The following is a 19,904-nucleotide window of genomic DNA, read 5'->3' as shown; positions in this document are numbered from 1 at the left end:
CAACGGCCAAGAACATTCTAAACTAACACGAGTCTCATAAGTGTCCAGTTTAAGGGGTAAATACACAGAAACATACCAAAATTAATATGAAACAATAATGTACTTTTATTCATTTACAATAAATGTATCTGTACATTAATATGATTGGAACTAAGGGCATATACTGTCTAGCAATACCAAAGGGAAGATTAAAGAACCTAGGTCTAGAAGTGCAAAGCATGAAAAATGGAACCATGAAAACATCATTGTCATGTCGTGGCTGTTAGTATCTATACATCCTCAAGTAAGGAGTAATTTCATGTGGGCAGAGACAACATGTGAAACCTAGGAACAAGCCAAGTCTACCTATTTTGATCAATGACACTTTGCCAAAATTTATTAATTGCAAGCAACATCATATACTTGTAAACAGGGGGAAAGGAGTCTTTTTGTGTACTACTCTGACTTGACCTCTTTCGAGAAAGAGCTGGACCATTATCAAACTATGAACTGGAAGTGTGATGAGGATGCACAAGACTACAAGAAGCTTGTCTCACAGCAACGGGTGTTTGCCTTTCTCTTGGGACTGAATCTTGCAGATGAATCTATTTGGATTCAGATCCCAGGAAGTAAGGACCTTCCATCAGACCAAGATGTGTATGCCTTACTGTAGTCTAAGGAGAGTGAGAAGTTTGATGAATAATTTTAAGGGTGAATCAATGGTGGCAAAAAGTGGTGCAAGTATAGGTGGTGGAAATTCATTTAAAAAGGGGGAGTTTCAGAAGAAAGAGGATGACAAAGATAAGTTATAGTGCACTTACTGTCAGAAGTCTAGGCATACTTGTGACACTTGTTGGGAGCTTCATGGGAAACCAAAATGGCCTCAAGAGTTAAGCAAGAAATCTGTTTAGACCAAAATAAGAAGATAGGACAGCAGGGTCCAAAGAAATCTAGTGCAACAAATATGGCTACTTAGGAAACTTTGTTATCTACTGTGAATTAGGAATGTGCTTCTGGTTCTATTCCTAAGGAAGATATTATCAATTCCTCCTATGACCGTTTGGAGTTATACGGTAGTGCAGTTCGTTAGATGGATAATTCTATCCCTACCTCATCTACTTCCTTTGCGTTTATATCAGGTAATTCTGGCATGACTTTCCATGTGACTTCTGATTTCCCTGGCTCTCATTGGATAATTGATTCAGGAGCTTCAAACCATATGACTGGTAAGTCAAATTGCTCTCAGTTCTATCATCTCCTCTTTCGTAGGGATAAGGTGAAACTAGTTGAGGGCTCTTTTTCCAACATAGCTAGTTAAGGAACTGTCTTACTTCCTTTCGGACTCCACCTTTCTAATGTTCTGCATTTCCAAAAATTCCTATCAACTTGTTTTCTGTTAGTATTATAACAAATTCTTTGAATTGTTCAAATAACCTTCTTCTCTTCTTCTTGTGCTATACAAGATTTGGCTTCTGGGAAGATGATTAGTAGAGGCTGTATGGTAGACGGGCTTTACATGCTAGAGAATAAGGTTGGTCTTGCAATCATAAAGTCTAAGAGTTAGTAGAGTAAGAGTCAAGTTATTTTGTGGCACAGTTGCCTTGGTCATTTGTCTTTTGAGTCGTTAAAAGTGTTGCTTCTTGAGATATTTAAGTCAATGTCAGTGTTTGATTTTATGTGTCAAATTGGTCAAATGAGCAAATAATGTAGAACTCATTTTCCTTTGAGAAATAATAAATCTGAGTTTCCTTTTCATATTGTTTATTCTAATATTTGGGGCCTTGTTACTTTGCCTTCTGAGACTGGCTATAAATACTTTATTACACTAAATGACTATTCCAGGTGTCATGGGTGTATCCAATGCGATCAAGAGAAGAAGTACCAAAATTGTAAAAGAATTCCAACAAATGGTTTTTACTCAATTTCAAACTGAGATCCAAATCTTCCAATCTGACAATGCCAGAGAATATTTCCATAGTGACCTCACAAATTTTTTTGCTTCATATGGATCCCTTCGTCATAGCTCTTGTGCTTGAACACCTCAACAAAATGGTGCTTCGGTGCTGGTGTGAAGCTGTTCTATGTGCTATTTATCTCATTAATCGCATGCCTTCTCGGTGGTTGAAGTATATGGCCCCACATCAACTTCTTTTTCCAAACACTCCCTTTTTCCCTATTCCACTTTGTGTTTTTGGGTATCATTGTTTCATAAAAAATTTGTCCCCCACTCGTGGTAAACTTGATCCTCGTACCACTCCTTGTGTCTTCTTAGGGTATCCCTCTTCCCAAAAGGGTTATTGGTGCTTTGATCCAGACTCCAATAAATACTACGTTTCCATGGATGCGTCCTTTTTTGAAACTCTTACTTCTTCGTTTCTCAGGGGGAGTGTTAGTAGGGTTGAGGAGAAACATGCTCAAGTTCACCTTCCTTCTATTCCTGATCCTCCCCCGTTTAGTGTTTTCTTTCATCGACACAAGAGCCAACCGAGTTCAAGAAATGTGGAGCATTCCGATGCTATACCGCTAGTGCCATCGGACTCCCAGGGGTGAGATAAAATCTGTTGTAGGGTTACAACATGATTGCATGACAGTACAAATGACCTTTGTCAAGCTGAATGGTCAAAATTACATTCCTTGATCAAAGCTTGTAGATGTAGTTCTTATTGCTAAAGGCGAGCTGAAATATGTGTAGGAGGATAAGCCAACAAGTGGTACTGATGGGTATAACGAGTGGCTACAAGAAAATGTACACTGATTATGACTTGGTTGTCAAATAGTATGGAGAACCACATTAGCATAGACCTTATATTTTTAGACATTGCCAAGGAAATGTGGGATCATGCCAGATAACTATATTCTTGGAGGAAATCTGGTAACATAGAAGAGTAAGAAACAAACAGTGGTAGCAAGAAGCAGTGCTGAAACTGAATATAGAGCCATGGCACACACAACCTGTGAGTTAGTGTGGTTGAAGAACCTTCTCCATGAGATTGGGTATACACTCAACAATCCTATGAAGTTGTACTGTGACAATCAAGTTGTTGTACACATTGCATCCAGTCCAGTCTTCCATGAGAGAACAAAACACATTGAAGTTGGCTACCATTTTGTAAGAGAACAAGTGTTTAGTGGAGTGATAAATACAGTATATGTTAATACAAAGAGTCAGTGGGCTGATTTATTCACAAAAGGGTTGAGTCGGAGAAAGGTGGATCATATATGTAACAAGCTGGGATTATATGACATATACTCTCCAGCTTGAAGGGGGAGTGTTAGAGTCGACAGTCCACGGGTATTTGAGTCATTTCAGAATAATTTATTCTAGTGATTTTTGTTTATTATGTTTGAGATTGCATAGAGTGTCCCATACTAGAAGAGGGGCACAAGGGTCATTGTACTTTTTGTGTGGAAATCTATATATATTATTCTTGTTGGCTGGGTTCAGAGATTTTTTTCTCTATTAGAAAGAGCAGCCGAACCATCTTCTTCTCTCTTTCTATTCTCTTCCTCTTCTTCTTCTTTCTCTTTGTTTCTCCTCTCTATTTCCCTTTATTCAGGAAGGAAATCAGGTCTAATCGAATATCTAACATGTATATATGTCTACCCTAATATTCTAATCTAAGGGTCGAACCACTTGAACCATTCAACCTGGACAATTGAACCACTAACTAGGAAACCGGTGATCAAAGCAGTTTTGTTTCCGGGTTGGCTTTTAAAACCTTGGTTTATACTATGAAACATCGTCCTAATGGTAGTGTTGAAAGATATAAAGCTCGTTTGGTGGCCAAGGGGTACATTCAGATTTATGGGGTGGACTACACTGAGACTTTTTCTCCTGTTGCAAAAATGGGGTCCTTGCGTGTGATTGTTTGCCTTGTAGCTCATTTTGGTTGACCTTTCTCCAACTTGATATCAAGAATGCCTTCTTTCATGGTGATCTACCTCTTGGATATGTTGCTCGGGGGGGAGGTTGGGAAGGTGTGTAAGTTGAGGAAGGCAATTTATGGCATAAAACAGTCTTTGAGCTTGGTTTGGTAGGTTTAGCAGTGTGGTACAAGGGTTTGATTTGAATCAAAGTAGTGTTGATCACTCAGTTTTCAGTAGGAACACCTCAATTGATAAGATTATTCTTGTAGTGTATGTCGATGATATCATTATTACAGGGAGTGACATTAAAGGAATTCAAGATTTGAAACTTTTTCTACAACACAAGTCTCAAACAAAAGACTTGGGACAACTTAAATACTTCCTAGGGATAAGTGCCAAGGTCTAAACATGGAATCTCTCTCACAATGAAAATATGTTTTTGATTTGTTGGAGGAAACTAGGTTGTTAGGGACAAAATCAGTTGAGACCCCTATTGATCTGAACACTAGATGACAAATAGTGAGGGGGAGTTGTTGGAAGACCTAGGTAAATACCAAAGATTGATAGAAAACATTATTTACCTTACTATTACTAGACCGAATATCTCCTTTAGAGTAGGAGTACTCAGCCAGTTTATGCAAAATCCAAGAACCAGTCATTGGATGGTGTAGTGAGAGATACATTACTTGAAGAGCTGGTGTACAAAAAGAGGGGGGTGAGCTGACATTGGAAGGGTGCTTTAATGCTGACTGGGTAGGATCAGTAACAGATAGGAGGTTCACCACAGGATATGCACATTTCTTGCTGGAAATTTGATCACATGGAAAAGCAAAAAACAGTGTTGTGGCTAGAAGCAATGCTAAAGTAGAATATAGAGCGATGGCTCACACTACATGTGAACTCGTTTTGCTGAAACAGTTGTTACAGGAAGTTGGGGTGAATGTTCCTAAACCTATAAGGTTATTCTATGATTACCAAGCTGCTATTCACATCTCTTCTAATCCAATGTTTCATGAGAGAACGAAACACATAGAGGTAGACTGTAATTTTGTGAGAGTCAAAGTCACTAGTGGGGAGTTTATCACACCATATGTGAGATCAAAGGATCAACTAGCAGACTTCTTCACCAAAGGATTAGATCGCATGCAAATGAGTTATATTTGTGACAAGCTAGATATTTATGACATCAATGCTCCAGGTTGAGGGGGAGTGTTAAAAGAATGGGTTGTATTTATTTGTTGACAAATATATACAGAAAGCCTCTAACGACCAAACCCTCCTCTCTTCATTTCTTTTCTCTTCTCCTCTTACTTCTCTTCTCCTACTCCATTTCTTTCTTCATTTTTTTTTTGTGGTCGGTTTCAATTCCCACCAATTCATTATGCAAGTTCCCTTAAAATAACCTCATTTCTAATTTTATCCTATTCTTGATGCTCATCCATTTCAACTCCTAAACCCTACTATACTACTCATCTTATGTATTTCTCTTTTTCTTGAACACCAACTTTGTGCCCAGTGGAAGCAACACTGTTCTTGTAGCCATCTCATAAAAGCTTTCCTTCAAGTTTAACAATAAATGCTACTAGGATAATTCATAATTTTCTAGCAATAGTAACAGCAAGTCCTAATCATAGCATTCCTCACATGCATTTCCACTTTTGTCCACATACCTCTGATTTCATGGGTGATATTGTTTTATAAAAAAAAAAAAAGGCCATTACCCAATGTTGACCCCAGCTATTTGGAGTCTTGGGAGGGGTAGACTGGGTAGGGTCCTAACGTTTATCATTTTTTTTTGCACAAAGTGGCTGCACTGAGACTCAAATCTGTGTTCTTACGCTTGCCAGCCCAAAGATTTTCTCATTAAACCAAGTAATGGCTCCTGGTGGTGTCCTTTTATATGCCACCCTATTATGGACAATTAAACCAACATACCAAGACTGAGTGGACTTTATTATGTGATGTAAAGTGATTCAAACTGAATATATAACTGAAGTTTCCTTGGATCAAACAGGAATCGGCAAGAAATGCTATAGTTCTCTCTATACAAGACTCTATCTGGGTGAATCATCCAACATTACGGACAGTCTTTAAAGATTTGGAGACACCTTAAATTTTTGTGAATGGACCTCTTCCTCTGGTCTGTTGTAAACAATAGGGGGAAATTCTGAACTTCTCCAATGCTGTATTATTGGTCCCAAGCCTGATGGAGGAAGAGGGTGGCATCAAATCCGTAGTCATTTGAAAATTTTTTCCAAACACTTCACACAAATTCCAGATTCACAGATAGAAAGAAGAAGATGCATGCAGCCAGCATGAAATCTCGCAGGACCATGATGATGACAATAACAAACAATTATGACTATAACGATGATATAATGATGATGATGAAGATGATGACAACGACGACGATGATGACAATGACAACAATGACGGGAATATAACATCTGGTATCAAGTTGGGATTTGGTGGAAAACTTTTGCCAAATCCTTTACAAGAAGTTCTCATTCCAGAGGAAGAAGATGCATGCAGCCAACTTAAACTCTTGTGGGACCACATTTATGATAACAACAAAGATAATGGGTCATTATCATCATCATTGCAGCCTTGCCCCAACTATATGGAGTCAGCTACATGAATCCTATTTTGCCATTCTGTTCTGTTTAATGCATATTCATTGTTAAATTATTAGCAGATGATGGGTCTAAAATAATAATCACATTGTATTAAACTGTTATACCTAACATGAAAACACATAACACTATCCCCTCATGTGTGCAAGCAAACAAATTATATATATATATATATATATATATATATATATATATATATATATAGAGAGAGAGAGAGAGAGAGAGAGAGAGAGAGAGAGAAGCTATTTATCTATTTTCTCTATTTTTTTGCATTTTTTCTTATTTTCTTTTGTTTTAAAAATATAAAACAGTAATCATTGCTTATCTTGATTAGATTAATAAAGCTGCACACTATTAGAGAGAGACCTTTGGGTTTTCCAAGGCCTCTAATTTTAATGCATGCTATTATTATATTTAAAAAAGACATTTAAGAGAGAGAGAGACCTTTGGGTTTTCAAAGGCCTCTTATTTTAACGCATGTTATTATTGCATTTAAAAGAGAGAGAGAGAGACAGAGAATAGTAATAATATAAATCAAGGATTTTAAAACCAAACCGGACAATGAACCGGTCAAAGGTCCAGTTCCCAGGTTGAACGGTCCAACCGTTCGAACTGAACGGATGGCCTATTCTAACAAAAAATAAAAAAATAAAAAACGGCCAAAACTGTTGGACGGTTCAAACGATTTGACCGCCCAGGTCAGCGGTTTGCTGACCAAATCAACATTTTTTGGCGAAATAACGGTTCTAGGGTAAAATGGAACCGGCCACCTGATCGGTTCCCGGTTTTTCCGATCCGGTCTGGTTTTGAAAACCATGCTATAAATCAAATAATATAAAAAGGTTGAGGTTAAACAATCAAAAAATATTAATTTAAAATCCTCTAAACTTTCACTAAAAGTAAATATTAACAAAATTTAGTAAATATTAAAAATGTATTTCAATTCCACTTAAAAATCCAACTTAATAAACACTAATAAAAATAAGAAACTTAAATATAAAAATATTAACTGATAGTTTTAATAATATTATTAGATAACTTATGAGTTGAGACCTTAAACGCTAATAAAAAATATTAACTGATAGTTTTAAAATACCAACAATTAATTAAAAATCCGAAAAATTCTAAAAAGCCTAAACATAATTAAAATACTAAAATAATTAGAAAATATTGAAAATTAACAATAATTTATATTAAGAAGGGTATTTACTGAAAATAATTAAAAAGTACAATTAATAGTATTTTATTATTAAAAATACCAAAAATTATTAAAAAATACCCAAGCCAGAAATTATTGAAAAATATTGAAAATTAGTTGTATCTTTTATTAACTATGGTATTTATTTAGTTATTTAATTTATTTTTACTTAAAGAAAATGCAAATTAATTTTGTAGTTGTATTTTATTGAAAAAGTACTGAATATTAATGAAAAGGATAATGTATTTTAATTATTAATAGTAATATAATTAACAATAATTATTTTTAAACTATAATTAACAGTAATTATAATTTAAGCTATAAATAGTAAAAAATTACATTTAATTACAAAAAAAGTTATATTTAATTACCAGAAAATTACATTTAATTAGTTTTAGCCAAGAAATTAGCAATATTTTTGAAAATATGATAATTTCCAGAAATTACTGTATTTTAAATAAACACAGTAATTTAATAATTGCAACATTTTAATAGATAACAATATTTTAATAATTAATAATACAAAGTAATAAATCGTTTATAACTTAACCTAACCCGATTAGATCTAGCTGAGATATGCACCATGCCCACACATTATCAGGGATAATAAGATCCAAAGTCTAATTGAGTATCAAACTTTTGGAGTCCAATGATGGCTTTAGCAGATAGGGCTCAAGCTAAACAACCCCTAATAAGGTCAACTTGGAAGTTATATGCATATATGGTAAATATTATTATATAATATTTAAATAACAAATTTTATATTAATATATATAGAAATGTTATATATATTTTTATACTAGACTAGAATTAAAAAAAAAATTAATTTGTAAAAAATCGTAGTTTTATAATTAACATAGGCCTCTTTATCAATAGAAAATGTGCAAGCCCGAGCCCGAGCTTTGCCCAACCATCGGGCATAGATCTCGAGCCCGAGCCTAGCCCTTATATAAAGCCCGAAGCTCGAGTTCGAGCCCGAAGCCTGATCTGTACACAATGTCTTATTTTTAGTATACTTTTATAAACTAATATTATATTAATTTAGTAATAATTTAATAAATTAATAAACTAATTTATATTTCATAATAGTAAATTGATATTTATTAATAATTTAAGAAGCATATATATTATTTATTATATATAACATAAGTACTTTTTTATATATGTAATAGTATCGGGTCGGGCTTATTTGAGAAAGCCCGAGTTCGAGCCCACGAGCCTAAAATTTTGTCCAAGCCTAAAAAATAATGGGTCAGGCCGGGCCAGGATGTCGGGGTACCTGGCCCATGAATAGGTCTAATTGTATATATAAACAATTGTATACATCAAAAATCATATGAAATAAAAATGTAAACATCTTTTTCAATTTTTTTTTAAATGGACCTCTCATAGCTTGGCCCGGGCTGCTGCCTGGCTTGGTCCAAGGCTCAGCCCAACACGACCCAATTTACACCTTTACTTGAACCCACCCAATACTGGGGACGGGGCGAGGAAATTTGAGGATTCCCCATCCATGATAAGGAGTGGGGGTGCCTTGCCCCTGAACTCGCCTGACATTGAGGAGTGGTTGCCTTGCCTTGAACCCACCTGACACTGGGGACGAGGTGGGGATGAGGTAGAGTGTCTTTACTATGGGGCAGGGACGAGGATGGGGTGCTTCCCCCTAAACCCACTTAGTTGTCATTCCTATATAATTGTTAATTATTAGTGAAATTAATAAAAATGTTAGCTTTAGTAATTATTTTTATTTATTTAAAGTTAATCAAAATTTCATTTAAAAATAATAACAATTATTAAAATTACTATAAATTATTAATAAAACTAAATTTATTAAAAAATATTTGTTCATATTAAATTAACGATAATTATTTTCTGTAAATCAACATTAAATGAAAATATAATTATTAAAATTTTAGATATTAACAATAACTTTGAATACTTTTAGTTAATTAACAACAAATTTTGATTATTAATTTAATATTAATTAATAGTAAATAAAATTATTAAATCTTTCAGATTTTCCCGTGCATCACACAGGTCCCCGCTAGTTATATTTATACCCAGTTTAATTAAGGAACCAGGAGACACCTAGGGAAATTGGTCTGGCAAAGCAAGTAACCAAAAATAAATAAATAAATAAAGATAGGCATACTTTACAATGTATATGTATAACAAGTATTCTGTAATTACATGTTGATTATAAGATACTAAACTATAAAACAAATCAGTACATGATTTATTGACTACTTAAACCTGATTATCAAAAGAACTGAATGACAAGATATTTGAATAACCTCCCTGGTTCTACATAAAGTGCACATACACACATATGATGATTAATAGCCCTAATTTTTTGGTCCATGGGGCAAACTAGTGACCCAGGCAGCTGACCAGGGTCTAGGTTTTTGATGTTTTAATCAACATGACAGACACATTACTCAATTGAACTGTTTTTTCTCCTTTCTTGATCAGTAAATTACCCAGTTGAACTGTTGAACAGGTGGGCTGGATAGTTGATATTGGTCAATGTCTGGTTGGTTTTTAAAACACTGATTTGAATAAGTTCATATACAGTCCTTATATGTTGACCATATCAGCTGTTTAGACAAATGAAACTAAAAAATAAAAGGATTAAAGGTTGTGTCAAGTTGAGAAAGTTCAGATGGAGATTTAATTAGCCGACCTGAAACCTAGGCAAAACCAATTGGATTGGTGGTCAGTTTAAGAATTACTCCAGCTCCCTATTCCTCAGAGCAACATTGTCTTGCCTTGATTACTATCCCATGTTAACACAAAAATTATTTCTCAAGCAGTAAAAGTATTTCAAATAATCTTTTTTAAAGAGAGAAAAAGATGCTTACTTGAATGCCATTTTGAGGTTGTGCAACAGCTATTGCTATCATGCAAGTGGGACATCTCACAATCTTCCCAAAAGTCACCTGCAAAGCCATTCAACAAATGAAATTAACAGCCTGTTGCAGAACACAAATGCATTAATGTTCAGTTATTTGTGAACTATATGGGCTTCAATCAAAAGTCAAAGGAAAAATTGCGCCAGGTCCATAAATTTATGTGTGGCTTAAATATAAGTGATCAAGGTTAGCTTGTTTAGTGTAGTTTAAGTTTCACCATATAGGACCTTCAACTACTCTTTTTTATACTGAAAAAAGTAATTGATGAACCCACACAATGACACTTAAAACCAAGACAAACAGGTAAATAAAAAAAGGCCACTACCCAATGTTGATACAAGCTATCAGGGGTCTTGGGAGGGGTATATTGGATATGGTCCTAATCTGTTTTTTTTTTCACAAAGTGGCCATTCTCAAATTCAATCCTGTGCTTTCACTCACTCTTTCCAGCCCAAAATTTTACCATTATATTACACCAAGCAACAGCCCCTAAGCCAAACATGCAAATACCCATCAAATTCTAAGAAGATGAAGATTGTGTGCTTTCACCCTAGGGTCCATTTTGATAGATTTTTTTGTTCCTTTATGACAAACTTATCATGGGCCAGAAAGTCCATTTGCAGAAAGCTGCTTAGGAATTAAAGAATGAGTGAAAACGTGAAAGTTACAGTCAGTATCAAGTTTCAACTTTGATTTTTCTAATGTATAAAGTATCCTATATGTACAGAGACTCCATAACAACTGAACTTTATCCATTCTTCAAGGAATGAAAATGGCCAAATCCCTCAATTTCAGGAATTTAATAGTGGAAACTGGAAAGAGACTCCAAAGTGGTGGTGCGGTTGTTAAAGAACAATAGAACAGATTCTTGGTAGTATAGAAGCTGCATGAAGGAGCTCCAGCAACTAAGAGGAGATATGATGATCAGCTATTATTTGGTCAAAAGATCAGCAAACAGTTTTGATGATGCTTTTGCAGGGCAAGGAATTCAAAGAAACCAATTGTTCTGGGCCTAAATCTCATAGGGTAAATGATTGTAAGGTGGATGAAGGACGAAGTTTGGGGCAGGTAGCCTACCAGTTTTATCTCAGTGGGGTGGATGACACTTTTACTATATAATATAACTTGTATCATCTACCTATTCTTTTAATCAACTAGTAAGCGCACACGTGCTTTGCATGTGGCAATTCTAAATGATGATAATGATAGTAATAATGTATCCAAAAATTTCCATAAACTTTATGTGTTTTTATTTTTTGTTTTTATTATTAATCAAATGCATATTGGAAAATCCAAAACTGATTACATAAACACCTCATCCAAATATGTGATAATCGGATCAAGTTGTGAAGTTTCAAGTATCACTGACAGGCTACTTGCATGACTAGATTATTATTTTTTGTAATGTTTTATCTTTTTCGTGTATCCTGTTTTTGTTCATTTAGCAAAATAATGTAAGATTTAAATAGAGGGTTCAATTTACAATTTAAACCTCACAATAAATAGAGACTAAATTCAAAAATGAAGATTTTAGTCAAAAGAAAGTTCCGCAATCTTATTCATATTTGTAATAGTAGTGTGAATATAGAATTATAGATGTGCCAAATTTTTCCTATAATTTTCTTTTGTATTTCTGTGTAAAAATAATTCTGACATGCCACACTTACTTTTTTGTTTGATATGATAATTATATGATACTATACATGCGCCTGAAATGTTTCTTTTTTTTGCAAAGTTTAGGTATTTTTTCATTTTTTTATTTTTTTATATTTCATTAATTTTTATTATTTATTTATGACATTAAATGTTAACACATTTGACCCAAAAGTTGAAATATTGATCTTTTCCAAGTAGTAAAATAATTTTATTTTTGGTCAATTCTAAATTATGTATTTCATTTTCATTATCAATAAAAAATTCTTGCTTAGTACATTTATTTTTTTTAATTTGATTAATAAAAATATCATAAATGTGTCCAATTTTTTCTACATTTTTGTAATTGTCTATATTTATTTCTATTTTAAAAATTTTATTACCTAACTATGACTTCATAGGTTGATCAATTTGATTCAAATGGTTGAATTGTTAGCCACCACTTGATAAAAAATGGTTTGTTTTTTAGTCAGTTTTAAAATATATGGGTTTATATTGTTGAAAATATTGGCATAGATCTAATTAGTAGCATTTATTAGAGAAAAATAACTTAAATATAGGATTTAATAAGAGAAAATGGGAGTTAATATCTTAAGTATAAGGCTTAAAGAGAGGGGATTAAATGAGATGGAAAGTAATAAATGAAGTTACATTTTCAACCCTTATAATAGAGATGGACTATACACAAATATAGGCATTTTAATAAACATTAAAGCTGACATTAAATCTGTAATAAAATAACTTTTATACCATTTTTCAAACAAATAAATAGAGGGTAATTTTAGTCCAAAAAAATTTCCACTCTGCATCTGCATTTTTATATATTGTATAGATTAACAAAGATTGGTTATTTCAGATAAAAAAGGAAAAGAAAAATATCTTATGACAGATGAGATTTTTAGTTGAATTCCAAGTGTCAAATGGCTATACTCCTACAAAGGTGCCTTCCTTCTATCAGATGGAAACATTGGAGGATGTCGTAACTTGTAATAAACTTTAGCATAGGATGTCCAGTCAAATGTTCCACAGACATGTTGGAGAATAAGAGACCATTTGATAATGGCTAAAGTGCCTGAGCGGCTTATTGCTTTGGCTTTTGGTGAATAATCCATCAAGTAGGTTGTTAACTTCTTACTGAATGAATGGCTTGTTGAATCAATTATTTTGCCCTTAAATATTTTATTTATATAACTATTTTATCCATTAAAAGCCAAGTAATTAGCCATTCAGATCAGTCACTTCAGCAGTTATCAAGTGGCCCCCTGAAGTCTAGTTTTGGGTCTGGATGTTGGCATGCTGATTGAATTTGAATAGGTTCAACTTGAGAAATCAGTAAGCAGGTATGGATATAGAATTTGAGTTTGGGTTCCATCTAGAAGAAGGAATTCTATAATCATGTTCATAAAATGTGTATTTACCTATGTAGAATTAGAATTGAATGGGTTAATTTCTGACTTTTTAACTTCTAAGCCTTCAGAAAATATCGAAACATGTAGAGACTGAGAAGTGTAGATTGTGGGCACAAATAATAATAAAAAAAAATGAAAAATAGCAGCTCAGAAAACCTTCACACGGTCATTATGAACTTCCGTAGAGGCATTCATGAACCATACATTCAGCCACAATCTTCAGTTAAGTTCAAAATAACCACTCTTACCTCCTCTCCAGCAGAAACCCCCACCCGACAAGCATCGCCTATTGTCCTAATAGCATCTGTAACCCGCAATGATGCTGCAAGACCCTGAACCATTGAAGCGTAAATTTGTACATTTGGCCTTGACCACTTCCATCTCTCAACGGTGCCCTGCTCACTAATACCTGTTTCATATAAAAACCCCCTCTAGTTTCAAGAAAAGATCAGAATTATAAAAATCGGAAGACTGATCTTAAGAGGAAAAGAGATAAAACGGAGTGAAATTGATGTAATAAAGTTTATGAATATGCATTAGCATCAATATTCAACAATAACTACATTGGTGATGACGGGAGCTATTCAAGAGTCAATAGTTTAGCAAATAAATGTGAATCCAAATAAGCAAGGTCAAAACAAAACAAAAAAAAAAAATGCATATGAAATGTATTGAGAAATTAAGATTCAGACACACATCAGGGCAGTCCAATTTTGCTCTAATTTAATCTCTTTGCTTTAAAAAACAAGTGACAAAATAAGTAAAAATCCCTATGCATAAACACAATTAACTCTGACAACACCAAATACCAATAATACCTGGAATAGAAATGACCTTCCTCTTTTGTTTCAAAAGCGGCATTAAATTTTACAAGAAAACTAACGAAAGAATCGTATCAAAAAAAAAAAAAAAAGAAAGAAAAGAAAACCAACGAAAGAAAAATATGAAGAGAGAAGCAAAACTTGTTAATGAAATTCCCATTAACATTGTCAAGATGAAATGATAATAATAACACCGGAAAATCAATAAATCGTCAAGTTCTGGTAATTGAGCTTATCGGGAAAACAAGTTCTAACAATGGAGTTCAAATGCCCATGCAAGGAAAGGGGAAAAATAAATGGTCCAAACAGAATAACCATAAAATCTCGAAAAACAGAGGAGGCAAAAGAACATGAATACACCTTCATCGAAGCTCGAACGCATGGCAGAGAAAACTGACAATGCCAAGTCGGCATTGTTTCGGCCAAACGCAGCTGTTATAATCATATAACAATCTGAAGTCCCCACAACACCTCCATTTGTCTGAGACTTCTCGGCAATCATCTCCAAGGCTTCATCTGCATCCTTTGCGCTTGACACAAGACTCAGTAACTCATCATCCAACAACCCAGAAACCGAGTTTTCAGCCTCCATATTTTCTCTCTCGCTTAAAGAAGCTCGGGTTCTGCAGTTCTTCGTGCGGGACGAAGAGGAGATTGAGCAGCAGAGGTGCCTAAAGGCAGAAATTTCATAATTGCATCTGCTTAAAAAGAGAAGCAAAAGAGCGCCTTTGCCATTCGGTGAAACCACATAGATTTTTGAGAGAGGTGAAGAGGGATGAGAGAAACGAGGAAGCCTGGGAGAAAGCAAGTTCAGAGCCATAACAGCCAACCTTGAACTACAACGCGAGGCTAGTGGAAAAGTTTAAATGTAAGATGAGAGATTTGAGACGAGCTTCAATGGCGGAATATCTCGTTCTCTGTCTGTCTCACTGGTGTAATAGTTAGTCTAGCTCTGGCACTAGATGTGTAAGATGATAAGGAATTAAAGATGAGGTACGAGCGGCTCCGGGAAGGAAATGGACTTCAAATAATCAAATCGGTTAAGGGTCTTGAAGGTAAAGAGAGACACCCATCCTGTGCAACATAAAGTACGTCGTAGATGCGTGCACCACACCATCTACACCATTGACTTCGATGTCAGAAAAAAATCAGGCTATATTTATATAACACTAGCGGGGATCCGTTGCGATGGACAAGATTTAATTATCAAAAGAAAAGAATGCGATGTTGTTTGAAATAATTAAATTTTATTTTAATATTTATTACAAAAAATAATTTAGTAACTTAGTAATTTTGGATTAATTATATTAATAATTTATTAATTTAGTATTGCTAATTACTTAATAAAATAATTAATTGTTCCACGTTATCTATTAGTGTTCCATTTTATTTACTTCATTTTATTAATTTTTAAATATTACATTTTTTTGTGAATATTACTTAAATATTTAAAATACTTAAACATTAATAAATATATAAAATTAGACTATAGTCGAATTTATAGATTAAGTTTTTTAGTCATAATTAAATTAATCTAAACCAAAGCTAGAGGTTTAAGACTATGGGTTAGGTTTGGATTGATCCTCATCATGACCCAACTCTCCCAAATTGCACCCCTAAGAGCAATGTGACATGTGTAATTAGATTGGAGGCTCCAATTTAATTTTTATAGTGTATTAACAGTTTTTAAGGTTGCATGGCCTAGGGCGTGGCCCAGCTTGCTCGTGTTAATTATAAAGCTATGATTTCTTTTACAAATTAAATTATTTTATTTTATTTTGGTTATTATAAAAATGTATAACATTTCTATCTATATATTAATATAAAACTTGTTATCTAAGGCCGTCATTGGACTCTAAAAGTCTAATACATGATTAGACTTCGAATCCGATAATCCTATATTTGGATGTTAGAACTCGCATTTGATTAAGATTGGATGCAGATTTAACTTCATCTGATATGATTAAAATCTACATCTAATAAAAAATTATTAGTATATTATATATATATATATATATATATGTGTGTGTGTGTGTGTGTGTGTGTAGTATAATATTGTATACATATAGATATTATGTGTAATTATATAAAGTTTATAATTAATAAATTCAATACTTTATATTTATATGCATTTATTATACATATATACTTTAAAATAATTAGTTTTTTTACATTCTAATTTCTGGGTCATTTAAAACACAATCAATTTGTTATGAATTAAATTCGAAATCCAACATAATAATCAAATGTGGATGCAAATCTAGAGATTTCATAAACGGATCGATGTTGATGTGGATGTAGCTGCACCTGATTTGAATCTAATTTTCTTAAAGCCCTACTACCTACATTATGTGTGGACCTAGTGCAAATCTAAGTAGACCTAGATCAAAAGAAAATAGTTGTTTGAGCCTGAAAAAATGCAAGATTGGGTTAAGTTATAAATGATTTGTTAATTTATCTTCTCAATACTAATTTTTATTAATTTCTTAAATTTTAATAATTGCTAGATAAAAACTTACTAAAATTTAATATTTTTGTTAATTTTAGTAATTTTTATTAATTTTAATTATCAGGTTACAAATTATAATTTTCTAACAATTAACCAATTAAATAGAATTTGAATATAAATAAAAAATTAGATGAGAATAAAATTCTCTTTTTCTATGGATTACAATAGACCAATAATAGAAGATGCCTATAGAAATTGTTAGATAATGTATGCCCTTGGCTCCAATCAAAATGATGTACATAAACATTTATTGTAAATGAATAAATTACATTGTTGTTTCATGTTGATATTAATATGTTTTTGTGTATTACCCCTTAAATTGGACACTTAAGAGGCTCGTATTAGTTTAGAATGTCCTTAGCCATTGGATAGACTTAGAGAGTTTATCCTGATAAGGCTGACACTAGTGTGCTGCCAAGTAGTTGGAGTAGCTTGTCTCAACTGCTAGGGTTAGATCCAAGTACAACCGGTAAGTGTTTATTAGAAGTACTAAACACAAACCAATTTCCAGTTATACCCTAAGCCTTAGAGATAGATGGGCAAAAGTAGAAAGTTACACATAACCCCAGACCTAATTATGGTACTGCACTAGGTGTTAGACTGGGCTGTCTTTGATATGCCAATGAGTGAGATCCATCAAGGGTCAAATACCTGGGTATGTTGGGGCAGTCCAAGAATTCCCTTAAGTGGGTGATCATAGTGATAGGATTGGCCCCTTTGTCGGACAAAGTAAATATCATGGTTTACACTACCTCTAATGGAAACTTAAAAGACTAGCCGGTAGTGGATTTCACCTGTGTTTGAAATTTGTTTTTTGCAAAATGTACATATATGTTATATACTACTATTTTATGAAAGAGGTTTGCAAAATGCTTTAATCCCAAGATCCATCTGAGCAAAGAGTGTGGTACTACACCTTGCAACCAGGGGAGAGGTCCTTCCCTGTCAAGTAGTGTTTTGATCATTATAAGCCGAGAGGTTAAGTATAAGAGACCATTATAGGGCTGATTACTTGATGGGCTTTGTCTTATATAAGTCCATTATGTTGGGTTTTCATAGGGTGGCTGAATCCAATGATCACTTAGGTGTAAATGTTGGCCCCAAACTGAACCAATGCTAATTGGGTTAGGGGTTCACTGCCCTAAGTAGTGAATTTGGCCTACCCTTAACTCTTTCAAGGGTAGGCCAAATTGGTCGTGCAACACCTAGGAATGTGAGCCTTTGAAGAAAATAAGCCAAATGCCCATTATTAATTAGAATAGTTAAGGGTCAAAATTGGGTATGGAGCACCTATCCTCTTAAGAGGATAATGGTGATTTCTTAAAAGAGTCCAAATCCAAATCAGATTTGGATAATCTCCTATTTAGATTAGGAGAGTGCTCCATATAAGGGGGTTAAGAGGAAAAGGGCGAATGGGACTTGTTCTCTTCACTCTCTTGCTCTCTCATCTTCTCTCTTCTCTCCTAGAAACCCTATCATGACCAAAGCTTTTCAAGAACTGATTTTTATCAGTTTTACCTTTAAGTTTTTGCAAGAAAAACATTAGGGAAATCATGCTTACACATCCCATTCGATCCAAGCAAGTTGGATAACAGTTTTGTTGAAAACTAAGTTGTAGTTTTCCAAGTCTAAGGATGATGTCTGATTGGAAGTTGATGTTGATCTCAAGGTTCTTATTCATCCCATGGGTTGTGTCAAAGGAGGGTATTTTGGGCTTTGGAAAGTGTCAAGTTAACCTGGTTATGTTTTCAAGTTTTTGGGGTCTAAGAGGAGGGTACAAAGAGGTAGGGTGAAGGGACCAAGCAAAAATTGGGTGTTGACAGATGCCCCCTCTTTGTTGGAGGTAGTAAATTGCCGAACAACAAAGAAAAAGAAGCTAACAAAGATTTTTGTGAGGGATAAGTGGTTGGAGGCCGCAATTTTGATGTTGGAATTTCAGTTAAGGTTGAAGCTAATGTAATAGAAAGCCTTTGCTTGGAATGTGTGGTATCCTAATACTTGGAAGGCAATTGCAGCTGTCAAACAAACATGAGAAAAACATAGTGGTGCCATCCTAAAAATAGCTAGCCTTAGTTGATGTTTGATTTTTTATTAATGCATGCATTGGTGATTGACGATTAGAAGGATTTGATATGTTTTAGTATGCGATGAAGCTTGTTAAGTTTTTTTATTATTTTTATGGATTTCAAATTTGTTATTTGTTGGATGCTTATAGGTTGAGTTTGTATTGGTTTCACCTTTTTATGGTGTGACATCTGAATTGATGATTTGATGAAAGCCTATAAATTTTGATTTGAGTTTTAATGGATTTTGGTTTTTGATAATTGATGTTGAAACTTGAATTATTTGATTCAGGTGTAGCTCCCAAAGTATACCTGATACAAAAGGAATGGAGAAGTATACCTGATACAAATTCCACAAATGTAGCTCCCAAAGTGGAAGTTCATGCCCAAATTGAACCCCAACACCATCCTCCACTTAAGATGGCGCAGCTTGAGATGAAGTCGGTTCAGTAATTTAGTTTTCAGCAAAACTGTAATCCAACACTTTGGATCGTACAAGGGAGGTGAGCACGGATTTTCTTTGCAATTTTCTTGCAAAATTCATAGAAGGAACTAATAAAAAATCAGTCCAAGAAAGGGAGATTGAACTAGGGTTTCTAGCGGCAAGAGCAGAGAGGGAGAACTGAAAGCAGAAGATGATTTGGAGCAGTTTGCCTCCTCTCTTTTTATAAGCCTTACGGAGCACCACTCCTAATCAAATTAGGAGGTTCATAATCCAAATCTTTATTTAGATTTGGACTCTCTAAGTGGATAAGACTTGTCCTCTTATCCTAATGGGTGCTTCATACCCTTATCCAAACTCAAATTCGCCCAAGTCACATGACTACTTAAGATGTCATGTGACACCCTATTTAATCCAA

At 34.0% G+C, this 19,904-nt stretch overlaps 1 protein-coding gene across 5 annotated transcripts in view; it reads right to left on the bottom strand.

Moving 5' to 3' along the window:
- LOC148874263 (Pentatricopeptide repeat (PPR) superfamily protein) overlaps positions 1-15,608 on the bottom strand; it is a 28,632-nt gene extending 13,024 nt beyond the window's left edge. For 4 of the 5 annotated variants that reach the window (XM_088965709.1, XM_088965711.1, XM_088965710.1 and 1 more), the window contains exons 1-3: positions 14,833-15,608; positions 13,900-14,060; positions 10,539-10,616 (exon numbers count right to left, since the gene is read on the bottom strand). In XM_088965709.1, the coding sequence (XP_088821835.1) occupies positions 10,539-10,616; positions 13,900-14,060; positions 14,833-15,292 (699 nt within the window). In that variant the 5' untranslated portion in view covers positions 15,293-15,608. Of the gene's footprint in view, positions 1-10,538; positions 10,617-13,899; positions 14,083-14,832 lie in introns of all 5 variants that reach the window. The other variant, XM_088965713.1, reaches the window with a different exon arrangement.
- Between the last annotated feature and the right edge of the window lie 4,296 nt (positions 15,609-19,904).

This window comes from Nelumbo lutea, chromosome 1 (assembly GCF_056320005.1).
Source record: "Nelumbo lutea isolate HS-2025 chromosome 1, American lotus-T2T, whole genome shotgun sequence".
NCBI lineage: Eukaryota > Viridiplantae > Streptophyta > Magnoliopsida > Proteales > Nelumbonaceae > Nelumbo > Nelumbo lutea.
The sequence above is the reverse complement of the archived record's forward strand: the minus strand, read 5'-3'. Positions and strand labels throughout refer to the sequence as shown.